Source organism: Marmota flaviventris, chromosome 4 (assembly GCF_047511675.1).
Source record: "Marmota flaviventris isolate mMarFla1 chromosome 4, mMarFla1.hap1, whole genome shotgun sequence".
Classification (NCBI taxonomy): Eukaryota; Metazoa; Chordata; class Mammalia; order Rodentia; family Sciuridae; genus Marmota; species Marmota flaviventris.
The window spans coordinates 136,603,298-136,618,559 of record NC_092501.1 but is presented as its reverse complement, the minus strand read 5'-3'; the positions used below and the strand labels follow the sequence as shown (position 1 = coordinate 136,618,559).

Genomic DNA, 15,262 nt, shown 5'->3' with positions numbered 1-15,262 from the left:
AAGGATGTGCCATATCAAAAACTAATCCAAAAATAAAATCAATTAATCTAATTAAAATCACAGTGAGATACCACTACATATTAGCATGGTTTAAAAAAAAAAAAAAAAAGCACTTGACATTGCAAGCACTGGTGAAGATGCACAGCAACAGAGACACACAGACCTTGCTGGCAGAAAACAGTTTGATAGTTTCTTGTAAAAAATACTTACCATATAACCCACAATCCCTCTACTCAGTATTGCCCCAAGAGAAAATGAAAATTTACTATATTCTAAAAGTGGATGAAAGTTTATAGTGGCTTATTCATTTTCATCAGAACCCAAAATCTACTTAGATGTTCCTCACCTGGTAAATGAATAAACAAACTGTGGGACAGCCATGTAATGGAGCATGAGCTAGCAACAAAAAGGAACAAATTGCTGATAAAAGTAACAGTCATTCTCTTGCTGTTGTATTATGATGTCAGGATTTTTTTTTAGAGATAGAGAGAGAGAATTTTTTAATATTTATTTTTCAGTTTTCGGCGGACACAACATCTTTATTTGTATGTGGTCCTGAGGATCAAACCCAGCGCCGCACGCATGCTAGGCGAGCACACTACCACTTGAGCCACATCCCCAGCCCATGTCAGGATATTTTTAACAACTGTATTAAGATAGCATTCATATCACAAAATTCACTTGTTTTCAATATACAATTTAATTACTTTTCAGTAATTTTGTAGAGATGTAAGACTATCACCACAGCCTAATTTTACAGTATCCCATCACCCCAAAGCAATCTCACACCCAACTCCAACTGCAAGCAACCAGTAATCTACTGTGAATATTTCATACAAAAAGAACCAGACAATGTCTTCCTTTTGGTTTGGCTTCTTTCACTGAGCATAGTCTTTGAGACCCATCCATCTTATATCATGTATCAGTTCTTTGTTCTACTTTTTGTGCAATAGTATTTCATTGTAGGGAATATCACATATTGTTAATTCATTCATTAGTAGATGAACATTTGAGTTGTTTCCTCTTTGGAGCTATTATGATTAATGCTGCTATGAACATTCACATAAAAGTTTCTGTATGAATACAGGTTTTCATTTATTTGGTGTATATGGAATGGAATGGAATGGAATAGCTGACTCATGTAGTACATTTAACTATTTAGGAAACCACCAAAGTGTTTTCCAAAGTAACTGTTACTTTATATGCCCATGTACAGTGTATGACCATTCTAGTTCATCCATATTCTCACCATCACTTGTTATTACCTAAATATTTTTATTACCGCCATTCTGGTGGACATGAAATAATATCTTATTACAATTTTAATTTACATTTCTTTAATGACAATGATGTTGAGCATCTCTTCATGTTTTAATTAGATGCTAGAACATTTTAGATATATCTTAATAAAGCAATAAGAAGTGATTTATTATAGACACAACCTGTGTTCTTCATTAATCAAAGAAGTTTATGTGCTCAAAGAATTAATAATTTTATTACTGATAAACCTAATTGAAATAGAAAAGGCAGTCATGCTTCTACAAACCAAGCCCCAGGGCAGCATCATACACAGATTTTTTTTTTTAATGTAGAAACAGTTATTAATTATTATGGATGAGAAACCATTATAAAATTAGTATTGGCATAAAGTAAATAAGAAAGATCATACATTCTTGACTATATCTGTAGAAAAAATTACAATGTTTCATTGAACTAGAATGTTGGATGTGAATGCAATCCAACTATATAAAATTGCCAAATAAATGATGTTTCTGGGTTTTCTATAAGTGAGATTTTTAAAATAACTTCTTAAAATTGATTTAATTTTATGTGGTGCTGAGGATTGAAGTCAGTGCCTCACACGTGCTAGGCAAGCACTCTACCACTGAGCTACAACCCTAGCCCCAAGTGAGATCTTTTTGAAGCACTATTATGATTATCTTTCTAAAGTTGATCACCTGGTTCCTTACCCTCATATACAATGGATAAAACTGAATTCTTCTCTTAAATCAAGTTTATTATCCTAAATACCTATTATTATTTTATAAAGTGATAGAACTTCAGATCTGTTTTTCTTTTTCAGATTGTCAGTATCCCCGTAGCTCCATTTAACAACATACTGGTTATAGTTTGCTGCTTATGAGTTCTTCCAAGCTATAAAACCAAATAACTCTACTTATCAGTGCTTTATGATGAAGAATCAGTCAAGTGCTGAGCAAGGCCCTAGAGGAAATGTTAACTTTTTAACTCTGCTAGAAAGTGACTTTAGCTTCTACCTGGGTTTCATTTGACCATTGTCTGATGGATTCCAGGTTTGCGAATTACGTACTGAAAGATGAAGTGACAAAACTCTGCCTTTAGTAAATGAAATGTTTCTACAGACAGTATGCAGCTTACACCTCTTCTTACCAACAGCCAGCTGGCTCCCTGGCGCAGCTGCTGACAATTGTTTTTATATTTCCCTCAATCCAAGACTTGCTGCTGACAACTGCTGCAAATCAGGATGGACACCTTAATCTTAGTCACTTTATGTCATACCACAGTGGTTGTCTCAAGTCATCTCAACATAAAAGTTGACCAAGATAAAATAATGACAATAGTGCTTATTGCTAGGCCATTTTTGATTTTTAATTCTTTGCCAGACACTGTGCCAGAACATTGGTGCATCATTATTATAATCCTCAAAAAAACCTTCTGAGGAAAATATAACCTGAAACCCAGTGAGGTAATTTAACTTACCACATTCCATCTACTTAGCAAAGCAGCAGTGTTCTTATACACTATCTCCAGGAGAAATAAGTAGTGGCCAGAGTAGCTGTAGAGATAGAGGGCGAAAGAGAAGGGAAGGAAGCCAGAAGCTAGTTCCATGGGGTGAATGGAAGAAAAGAGAGATGAGTGGGAAGTGGCCCTAGACCAATAGCATGGTCCAACACCTGGGGCTCTTCACACCTGACAAGTGGCCCCCATTTTTACCTTTGTCATCTGCTAGCTTCACACTGTTAGATTTCCTTTCACAGCTAGGAAAATCTTGGCTTCTAGTTTAGTGAGTGAAAAGTGTGAGAGGAGGGGTGTTTCCTTGACTTTTACAAATGGAGGAATCACAGGATTTTACAGCTGAAAGGGACCTTTTACTTGAATGAGGAGGCTGAAGCCCAGAAAGCCAAAGTGGCTGGTGGATGGTCTGAACCCAGATGCTTTCTAGCTGGCTGCGCCTGGCATCGCAGATTGCAACTGTGAATGCAGCATTCCCCAGACCCATATGTAGCTTTTAAAACTTCACCTGCATTTTCAATTACTTACAGCTTTATAGATTGACTTGAAAACCAATCCATTTGAATAATACTATTTCTACTACAATACGTGTTTCAATCACCAAGTTATAAGGGAACTTTGGAACAGAACCTGTTTGACATTTGTAAACCATCTGTGGGCATGGATGTGTTCCAGACACCTAATTGTGACCCAGACTTACAATTTGGTTTTCATTAATGGCTCTCTGCCTATCTCATTACTCATATGAGCACCACATAGGTTCATCAAAATCCCTTTAAAACACCTGATTCCCACCAAACAGTTTCATATCATTTGGATTTTAATAAGAGAATTAATAGATTATTTGTCAAAAGGAACATCCTAAGAAATGATATAACACCATTAAGACAGTTTAAGCTTTCAATAGTTTTTCCCTCTTACTTTAATAGAGTAAAATCATGTACATAAAATTTGAATAACAAATTATTTTTATTTATAATTGCTGCAGGTAATTGTAATTAAATCAGATAGAACAATTTAGTCCTGATTCTAACATTACCAATTCAAGAACTGACTCATGTTATACTTCGTACCTGCGTATCTTATCTTTTTAACAGCTGAAGTACTGCTGAGCAGATTTTAAACAAAGCAAAATGACATGCTTCTCAAACATAAGCCTTGCTATATAGTTTCCTAAACATGCCTATTTCTCAAGTCAGGCATCCGAAATGTACTAGCAACTGTAAGGACAACATATGACTGAGAGAAGTTACAGTCACTTCAAGGTTTGTTCTCACATATTCAAAAGAATTAAGTTTCACAACTGACTAAATTATTAGAGATGGTGCAGGCACAATGGCACATTCCTGTAATCCCAAAGGTTCCAGAGGCTGAGGCAGAAGGATCACAAGTTCAAAGCCAGCCTCAGCAATTTAGATCGGAGCTTGTTAATATCTGAAAATTATAAAGTATTTTTTGAAATAAATAATGCATTTTTATTATAAGTAATGAGTTCCAACTTGTATTCATGAAGAAATGGAAGAAGCAGAGCATGAGGTTCTTCTCTGTCCTAAACCAAATTTCTGTTATTAGTGAAATCTGGAAAGACTTGTGAAGTAATCTTTACTACATGGAGTAGAAGACTTTAAAAATAAATATTTGTGTAAGTTGTGTCAATAAATATTTAACTCCCTCAGTATTCGCTCTCCATCACCCAGAAGCAGTACCAGGTTAAATGAATCATCTGCAGGAAGTGCCTAGCACTTAAAGGGTACTTGAGAAGTGTTTCTTCTTTCTGTGTTCTTCTCTTAGATCTTACTTGAAGGGACCCTACAGAACAGAAAGGGAAACTCCCACATGTACTAGCAGCCAGTAAGGTAGTCATTGTTTGTTTGGAATTACAGCAAAAGAGAAAACCCAAAGTGCTGCCTCTAGGAACAGTTTCAAGCGTAGAGATACGAGAAGATGTCACATCAGACAGACGTGCTGTGTCTCTGCAGCTGCTCCTCAGTGTTACTTTACTGCTTTTCTCCAACTCCACATTCTCCTTCAGAGTGTCTTTTCATTTTCCTCTGCTCTAGCTCGTGATCAGTTTTCTCACCCTATGATGGTATGGTTATACTGATCTCATGCAGAAACTGTGTCAGACATCTGGGTTAAAACTAGTAAATCCAACCAGTGATCTACATATTTTCAATTTTTGCTGAAGTGATATATATTTTATGTATATTTCTATAATATACAAAGCTTAGACACTAGTATAAAATATAGAAGCATTTAACACTTCTTAATAGATTTCATGAATACAACCACCATTTTTTAATATTGTTTTATAACATTAAAAGTTTCCAACTTTATACTGTCTGGGTAGTTCATATAGGATTTAGTTCTCATGAATAGGTTTAGAGAAAATTTGCTCTAGTATATTTATAATTTGGACTGGGATTATCTTCAGTTATTTGAAGGAGTTCTTTGTAATGAGCCTAAAGTATAAAATGAAAATGTCATATATCCCAAAGAAATGACATTCACGGTAGTAAAAAGCCTTTATCTCTTTGTGTGGATTAGTATTCTGTATCCATGAGCATTTCCTCCTCCTTCTTTTAAGCTGTCATTAAGAAATCCAAGGCAAAGAAGACAAAATAATATTATGAAAGGGATGGTATCATTGATTATTAAATGCTCAGCTTCATTATACTGTGCTGCATCAAACAGGTATTCGATACATTGGTAGTAGCAGCCACTGCTTGTCTGTGAACTGATTTTACTTCCTTATTTTAAGCAATGAAATAGTATTTTGATTTTTTTTAATGATGCATTTCTTTTAATCCATTGTCATTGTTAATGTTGTTGTTGAAGTTATGGACAGTAACATATATAGTTGGTTGGAATTATTTATGCTTTATAAATACATAAGAAGAATTTTTGTTTCATTGAGAAACTATGAAATTGAAAATGTGGTCTCATTAAAAAACCCAGAAAAGTGATATGGTCACTTTTAGTATACTATATTTATTTTAATAACTTCTAAATGCAATGAGTTTATACATCAAGAATTGGTTTAATTTATCCACACAAAGCTAGACTGATTACAACTGACTTACTCATGAAACATTAATAAAGCATTGTGTTCAGTTCTAACATGATTATAATCTGACCTCCTGACAAAGGACTGAAATAGAAAATATCTCAGATAACATTATCCTAATGCTGGGTTCATCAATCATAATCTACCCTTTTTAAAATTTGTTTTAGCAAAAGGCCTCTCATGGATGTGCACTGATAATCTTATTCAGCCTTCAGCCCAGCACTTGCCGTTAGGCCAAGTGCAAAGTGTTTACAGACTGCAGCACATGCACAGAGTATTGAGGCAAGAAAACTGATTCTCAGTGTTTTTGCTTTAAGTATTATGTACTTCATGAAATTTTTATATTTCAAAGAAAAAGTTTTTTGCCGTAGATAAAATTTTGAAATTTGGAATATATTCTACTGTTTTAAAAAACCCACCTTGTTTAAAAAAGAACACTGATATTGTTCTTACAATTCAACAGATAACTATTGAGTGTTCCAGGCACCCTTTTTCATGTTTGCAATACATCAGTGAACAGACAAGGAAACCTGCCCACACTCAGTTTAGTTTCAATCAAGAGATACAATAAACAATAAATAAATAACTAAAATATCTAGTACCTTAGAAAGTGATCAATGAGCCTGGCATGCTGGCACATGCCTAAATCCCAGCATCTAGGGAGGCTGAGGCAGGAGGATCACAAATCCAAAGCCAGCCTAAGCAACTTAGCAAGGCCCTAATCAACTTAGTGAGACCCTGTTTCAAAATAAAAAGGGCTGGGATGTGGCTCAGTGGTTGAGTGCCTCTGGACTGAATCTCCGGTACCAAAAAGAAAAAGGAAAGAAAGAAAGTGACTAATGCTATGGTTAAAAAGAAGTACTGCACGATAAAGGGATCAGGAATATGGGGACAGAGGTAGCATTGCTTCCTTTGAAGATGAGATTTGAGCAAAGACCTGAAGAAGGTGAGGGAGTGAGCCAAGTGACTCTGTTGGGGAGAGAACACTGCAGGCAGAGGGAACAGCTGGAGCCAAGTCCCTGTGGTAGGAATGTGGTTGACAAGGAGGCCAGTGGGTCAGGGTGCAGTGAGCAAATGGGCACATAGCACAATAACAGGGGCTCATCGCATGACTTGAAGGCCATCATAAGCACTTCACCTTTTTACCCTGAGTAAAGTGAAGAGTCATCACAGTGGTTTGAAGAGAAAAGTGACATGATCATACCTTTGTTTTGAAAGGATAGCTTTGGCTGCAGTGTTGGGAATGAATGGTCAAGGCACAGGGGTAGACTCAGAATCTGTGAGAAGGTATTGTTAGGTCTGATGGTAGCAGCGAAGGACATAAGAAATTCATCCATTCTGGGCGTATTGTAAAGTCCAAGCTTACAAGTCTCCCTCTGTGACTTCCCACCAGTGACTTCCCCTTCAGATCTCTCTCATTTTACAGAGGCAAGGTAAAGAGTGGGAGATGAGTGTGCATTGGCAAGGTTAGCACAGCAGAGGTAGACACCCCACGCTTTGGCAAGTTCTGGTAGAGTGAGGGTGTAGAGGGTCAGTGCCTGTTGTCAACTTAGCACTTTGGCAGAAGTTCTAAGCAGAAGGAAGAGATAATGAAATATGCTTACCCCCAGAAGACTCTGATCTTTTTGAGAACTTTGGAATGTTTATTTATGTGTACATCCTCTAAGGCAAATGTCTGACATATGGTAGGTGCTCAGTAATTTGGCACAGAAAAAATATTAGACTACATTCACCTAGCTTATTTGAATTATAATGAACTGTGCTCCCAGAGATCAGAGGTTTTGTCTGATCATATCATATTATTCTCAGGATCTAGAGCACTGCCTGGCACTGAATGGCACTGCCATTTTCATGTTGGGTGGATGGATGAGTGGATGGATGGATGGTGGTTTCCTGTATTTGAAATTCTCTTCTCCCAGGTGTCCCTACAGTTTATTTCCTCATAGACACATAGCAATGGAAACATGATTTCCTGATTTTCACCTTGAATATATGCAACTCTATTTAGAGAATCATTTATTACCAAGAGCAGAATTTTGAGATTATAAGATAAAAGAATGAGATTGCCCTAGTGTATAAGAGGTAGGAATTCAACTGTATTAAATAAAAGAATTCAGGAGTAATATTCTCTCCTCACAGTTAATGAGTAGCCTATTTTCCTTTTTATAAGTTTCAGAGAGGCTTTTTCCCAAACCTATTAGAGAAAGAATTCTCTACCATCTAATACCCAGGGGACAAAATGGAAATTAGAATTAGGTAAGTATTATCCATCTAAGAGATATCCTCCCTGGTTTTAGTATCTGTCTTTATTTCCTTCCTCCCAGATCCCCAGGGTAGAGTTATGGATTGGGAATTGGTTTATCTGGGCTTAAAGCAATTGCTTTTGCCTTTAGATATGCAAGTAGATGGTAAAGAAAGCTATTAAGACTATTATAACACTAATAGCTTAGTAATCAAGTATTTCTTTATATTTTTTACAGTTGGTATAGTACTAAAATCTCTCATTTCAAAGTCCAGAGTGGGTTCATTCCTGAAAACACAGTACTAAAATGAACAAACAAGCAGATGTCATGTATTTAGTAAAAGATTAGTACTATTTATACTGCAGTAAAGAGCCCTAGTGTCCTTCTTTAGCTTTAGGTGGGTGATTGTGCTTCAATTATGTGATAGTTAATATTCAATTTTTAGATATGCATTTAGCTTTGAACTAGATTTAGCTTTTAAATATTCTAAACTGAATTTTCTTTTTTTAAATAGCAAGACATAGAATCTGTAACTTTATCTGTTTAGCCTCCTACCTCCTTCTTTCTTAATTAATTTTATAACCAAAGAGGAAAAAAAACATGCAAAATTATTTAACTGAAACTATCAGAAAAAAAAACATGCAAAATTATTTAACTGCAACTATTACCATGCTGTCTCTCTAATGTTTGAACTAGAATAGGGTAAATTACTGCAGATGTAATATTGTTAAGTTTAGTTAAAGATTATTATGAACATGTATGAACCAATTAGTTTTAAAACTTGAGTTGAATAACAACTGAGTAAAATATTAAATTGTCAACACTGAGACTTATAAGCCTAAATAAATTTCATAAAATTTTTCCATACCACCAGAAAATTCAATAGTCATATTATTTTTAGGTGAATTGTAACAAATTTTCAAGAGAAAATAAATTCATTTCTTATGTAAGTTGGAGATTAGCGGGATCTTGATTCCAAAAGTAGTTAAAAGGAGAAAAAAAGAAATGAAATCTATTTCATGTATTGCCATAATGCAAATTCTAAGTAAAATAGCATCAGTATATTAAGAGAGAGAGAGGAAGAGAAAGAGAAAGAGAAAGAGAGAGATTGTGTGTGTGTGTGTGTTTGCATCAGGACTAAATAGGTTTTAACCTTAAGATCAAGAAAAAGACAAGGCTATCCCATATCACCATTGCTATTATAAATAATTGCTGAGATTTAAAACAATTCTAGAAGAAAAACTAAAGTTATAAACATAAGCAATAACAGTTTCCAGAAATAATTTCAACTTATAGAAATCAGTAGCATTTTTCCTACATTATCAATAACCAAGTATAAAATATAATTTTTAAAATAAATCAAAATTTGGGGCTGGAGTTGTAGCTCAGTGGTAGAGTACTCTCCTAGCACATGCTAAACCCTGGGTTCAATCCTCAGCACCACATAAAAATAAATAAAGATATTGTGTCCAACTATACCTAAAAAATAAATATTTAAAAATAAATAAAAATTTATCAACTATCTGGGAATACACTAAAAACAACAATAATCAATTTTTCTTGAGAAACTTTCAATTTTTAACTCGACTATAGGGTTTAGGGATTGATATATATATAAGTAAAGACATATTGGGACCTTGGATGGGAAAACCTAATCTCAGTATTCCCAACTTAATTTATTAATTGGTTGGCACATCAACAAAATTATTTTATATATCTATACATTTGATTATTAAAGTTATAGGAAAGAATAAGGCCCATGAACAACCTAGTTAATCCTGGAAAAGGAAGAATAAAATGTGCCAGCTATTATGATATATAAGAAATAAAAATAAATTAAGATATGAAATGAGTATAGAAAATTGAACACACACACATCTAGATAGAGTAAAAAATACATAGAAGAGGGGGTGGATTGTGGCTCAGCGGCAGAGCACTTGCCTAGCATGTGCAAGGCCCTGGGTTCAATCCTCAGCACCACATAAAAATAAAATAAAGATATTGTGTCCAACTATAACTAAAAAATAAATTAAAATACATAGAAGAGTAAAAGATAAGAAAGAAAGCAATGAAGGAGGAAGGGAAGGATGGATGGATTAGAACTGAGCTTTTGTGAGATAATTATCATATTATCTGTGAATATTAGTTTTGGATCATCATTTCAAACATATACACTAAAGATGATACCATGATACCACACATCTCTGAAGAAAGGAATGTGTATTTGATAGATGGTATTAGAAAAAATGACTCACTGTAACAGAATTATACTGGGTGCTTTTTTAATGAATGAAAGTAGAGTTTAGGTGGATCAAAGACTAAAATGTGAATAACAAAACCATAAAAATAAACCTGACTGATGGAAATCTAACCTTGTAACATCAAAACAAACTCTTAGAGTATGACATTTTTAAAATAATGTAATTATTTCAAATTAGGAATTTCTATTCAGCAAAGAATATGGATAGTTAATAAACATGTGACACATAGAAAATGCATTTGAAGTGTTTTAAATCAGTAAGGGACTAAAATATACAAAAAAATATTTTGCAAATTGACAACATAAAGACAGAAATCTCCACTTTAAAAATGAGCCAAAGGTAATGAAAAGAAAATGTGTAGAAGAGAAAACTCAGAAGATCAACAAGCATAATAAAATGATGTCAAATTTGTTAGTAATCAGAGAAACACATATTAAAATAACAATGAGATAATATTTTGTATCTATTACATCAGCCAAAATTAGAAACCTGGTTAATACCAAGAGTCAGTGTGAATGTGGACATGCAGAAACTTCATGTGTTGCAGAGCAAGTAGGAACAGGGCAGTCATTTTGCAGAGCAGTTGGGGAGATGGAGTGGGAGCACACCCATTGTGGTAATATACCAGTAATAATTCAGTGTATAAGCCCCAAGAAAATACTAACAGAGGTTCTAAAAGCCTCAAATAAGGCATTGATCACAGCCTTGTGTCATCAGGAGTTGGAAGCAGCCTGATGCTCATTGTTGGGGGTGTTTTGTGACTCGCTGCACACATAATGGTATAGGAATATCATAAAAGCAATGATAAATGAGCAAAGAGAGGGAAAAATGAAATTTGTAATCCTAGACCGTGTTTATAGATCAAAAACACGTGAGCACAAAGAGTAAGTAATCCTTTATATGAGCACATGCAAACAGGAGGAGAAACACTGAACAGGTTAATGATTGTTGCCTGTGTGGAGGAGAAAAATGAAAGTAGGGAATTGAGCTAAAAGGGAATAAACACATTTTAAAAATCCAAAACTTTTTAGTGAAAAGTCGTTCCCTCTGCCTTTCATGATTGTATTAGGCATTTTATAATATGTATAATGGTGTTACTATAACAAAATGATAAATTTTATCAAGCCTTTCTTTGGTGGCCTTTACTTATGAGATTGATTTCAAATGCTTGCTGCTTAGCCACTCATGTTGGTTAAAATCTTCTTTTAAATAATAATTCTACAACTGTTCTCAATCCATGTGAATGGATTTGGGTAATAATTACTCACTAATGAAAAATACATATATTAATTTTTTATCCATTCACTTATTGCACCAGGCCCTGAAAATATTACTGATAATCAAGAATTTTTTCCTTAATTGACTCATTACACTGAATTTTACAAATAATTTATACAAATTGACCAAACTGATATTATAAACATAACCAATATAGAATTTTAACTAACATCTTCTCTGATGTATTTTTGTCTCATTTCCTAGTTCTAGTCTGAACTGTTAATTAAAGATCCATGAGATATATAGAAAGTCTGTTTAGTTTTACTAAGGAAATTCTATCCTTTCATAAAAATCTAATTATTTACATTTTTGAATGAGAAACACCCTCAATAATTGTTATAAATAAAATACTATGCAGAAATTTTAAAAGAAGTGAATCAGGAAAGGGGTTGAAGAGAATAAATTGCTAGTTAATGTGATCACAAGAAAAATTGAAAAGTACTATTCAGAATACTTAACATATTTTTAAAATTGAATATAATTTTGAAAAGCTTAATTTAAGAAATCATGAATTAAGTGAATTCCAAGTTGGTTTCAGGGACATGCAACCAGAGAATAACTTCATTCACATATTTAGTGACAGCTGTAATTCAGAAAATAGTTTTATATGGCTATACATATCTGAAATTTGGAATCTAGATGTACACTTTTTTGTTGAAATCTGTGTCTTTCTTCTTTAAATCAATAAGAAGTTGATGAATGAACTCAGTAAAGTGAGAGACATAGTAAGCCATGCATCTGCTCATGTCACAGGTCTGAAGAAGACACCCTGTCAGGATCCCCAAGGACACCTCCAGAGGTTTTTTATGAAGTAAAAGTGTTTTTCTCCCCCTCCCAATCCCACCCTCCCACCCCTGGCTCTTTCTAGAAGTTCAGTATGGTCATTGACTCTTAGTAGTTTACATTTTTCTCACTAGCTGGCAAATATCCCAAATTGCCCAGTGATTCCCAGACTCTACAATAACTGAATTAATTCACAGCAGAAGGAAGGTTCTTTCTAGTTATCTTAAAGGTAATGGGGGACTTCAGAGAGGAAAATAAGTGTATATTAAAGTTTCTTATAAAATTGCTTAATTTCAAACTAATGCTTAAAAATTAGAAATGCAATTGTAAAATGGCATTAAAAACACTATTTCAAATTATTTTTCTTTTATACATAAGTAGGTTTGTAAGAAATCTAATTAATGTTAAAATTCATATTGAATACATAATGAAGCCAAGAGAAAGTTACACATTTTAAAAAGAGAAAATTTCCATTTAGGCCTATGTCTTATTAAAGTTGCTATTTCTATGAATTGAAGATCAAATGTATATAAATCAATAGAGGAATAAAGAGTATATGCTTCTTATTTGTACAGAATGTTTCACAGAAGGAAAAATCTAAGATTTTGCTAAATTTGGGCTGTCTGTCATTTCTTTCTTGACTCATTTCAGGCCCTGGAAAGTGAATTTGTTTCTTGCCAACTCCATCAGTGGATCGACCTGATATTTGGCTACAAACAGCGAGGACCAGAAGCAGTCCGTGCTCTCAACGTTTTTCACTACCTGACCTATGAAGGCTCTGTGAACCTGGATAGTATCACTGATCCTGTGCTCAGGGAGGTAGGTGTCAAGTCCCAAAATTTTCTGGAAATTTCTGGCATCTCTCAAGCACAAATTTGATTTTGCATATTTTTCTCTCTTAATTTCTTTTCAACTCTTTACCATACATAGATTTCAGGTTCTTATCAAAAGTAGAAAAATGGATATATGTCAAAAACAAGAAATGCAACTAGCATATTTTCTTTCTTTGATTTGCATACATTTTTACTGCACTCATACCCTTATTTTATTTTACTTCAGAATCTTCATTAGAATATCTACTGCAAGCCAGGCAAGGTGGTGCACACCTGTAATCCCAGCGCTGGGGAGGCTGAGGCAGGAGGATTTCAAGTTCAAAGCCAGCCTCAGCAACTTAACAAGGCACTAAGAAACTTAATGAGACCCTATCTCAAAATAAAATATAAAAAAAATGGCTGGGGATGTTGCTCAGTGTTGAGCATCCTGGGTTCAATCCCCAATACCAAAAAACAAACAAACAAGAACAAATGCTTACTGCATCAAGTGTGTTTGTTATTAATGCATATGATGTGCTTAAATATGTAAATATGGGCAGTTCATAATAAAATAACCTGCTAGTGTGGGGTTTTTTAAATCAAAGTAAAATTGCAATCTTCTAGACAGAACATTTAAAGAAACATATCAATGAAATAGATGCATTTTTAGATTTTTATTCCTGTATGTTCTCAACCTAAAATATTTATGGAGAACAGTTGGGAAGTGTATAATGTAAGTATACACTTGTAGTGTGTAAGTATTTTTAGTGAAAATATTAATGGAAAATATTATTTAAATCACTTCCACTTTGAATGAAATGATTTCAGATAGGTAGAAAGAGTGGAGATAAAACAGCTGCTACATAAGTGTTTCTACAAGGAAGCAATATCCCAATCCTGCATCCTACCAATATCCACCATCTGCTGTATGCAAAACAAGTCATCCTTTCTACATCACCAACCAGTGGAATGTGTGGGGTGTTTTGTTGTTGTTGTTGTTGTTGTTGTTAGAGGTAGAAAACATGTAGACGTGGGAAATGAAGCCCTACTAAAATAATTTGCATCCATATAGTTATTTCCTATATACCTCTATAAAACTAAAATGACTTCATTTGTATGGCTGCAAGCATAGAAGAGGGAAGGGAAGGGAAGAGCCTCATGATCATAGATCATTGGACCCTTAGGGCAGAATATTCAGAGAACACATTGCAAGGATGTTATTAGAGGCACTATTGTACTGTATCGTATGCACAGGAAATGGGATTAGGGCTAGAGGATGACTGAATGAGAGAGAAGCCAGGTATTATGAAACTGGGTGGTGAAATAGGGAATTTTCTCTACACACCTAACTTAGTATCCCTAGTCATGTGTAAACTGCAGATTGGTTAGTGGAAGATAATTTTAGCTTAATTATTATTTTAACTATATATATTTGCTTAATACTTACCTGTGTGTATGTGTGTGTGTGTATATATATATATATATATATATATATATATATATATATATATATATATATATATACATTTATATATAAATGTATTTCTTATAAACTGAATTATTCATTTAGAACCAACACCTTTTAGAATCAGAAAATAGTTGAAATAGCTTATTCATATATTCCAAGACCAAGTCCAAATTGGTTTTTGACTTTTAAACATCATAGACATTTTTGGTTCTCTGTATTTTATTACATCATTTTCTCCTATAAGTTCTCTCCTTAATAAGAAAGATGCAAGTTAATCCTGTTAGGCAAAATACAGATATATTGCACATCTTGAATATGATAAAAATATAAAGCAGCATTAAAACTGACAGAAAATAGCAGATTTTTCATATTTAAATGAGGGCAAAAAGGAAATGAAAGAATAGAAAGAAATTGAAATTAGAACTGAGACTTTATATGACTATCGTTTATGTTATTTAAGTCTTATAAAAATATCTGCTTCTAGAAAGTACCGCCATTGCTTTCCACAGTGGAAAATCTAACTATTCATAGGCCTTAATCATCAATCTGCAGGACTTCCTAATGAGACATTACATGAA

The 15,262-nt window shown here is 34.0% G+C and overlaps 1 protein-coding gene across 4 annotated transcripts in view; it reads left to right on the top strand.

Annotated features, from left to right (window-relative positions):
* Positions 1 to 15,262, top strand: part of Nbea (neurobeachin) — a 639,704-nt gene that overhangs the window by 579,741 nt on the left and 44,701 nt on the right. For all 4 annotated transcript variants that reach the window (XM_071611544.1, XM_071611543.1, XM_071611542.1 and 1 more), the window contains exon 48: positions 13,056 to 13,223. In XM_071611544.1, coding sequence (XP_071467645.1) covers positions 13,056 to 13,223 — 168 coding nt within the window. The remainder of the gene's footprint in view (positions 1 to 13,055; positions 13,224 to 15,262) is intronic.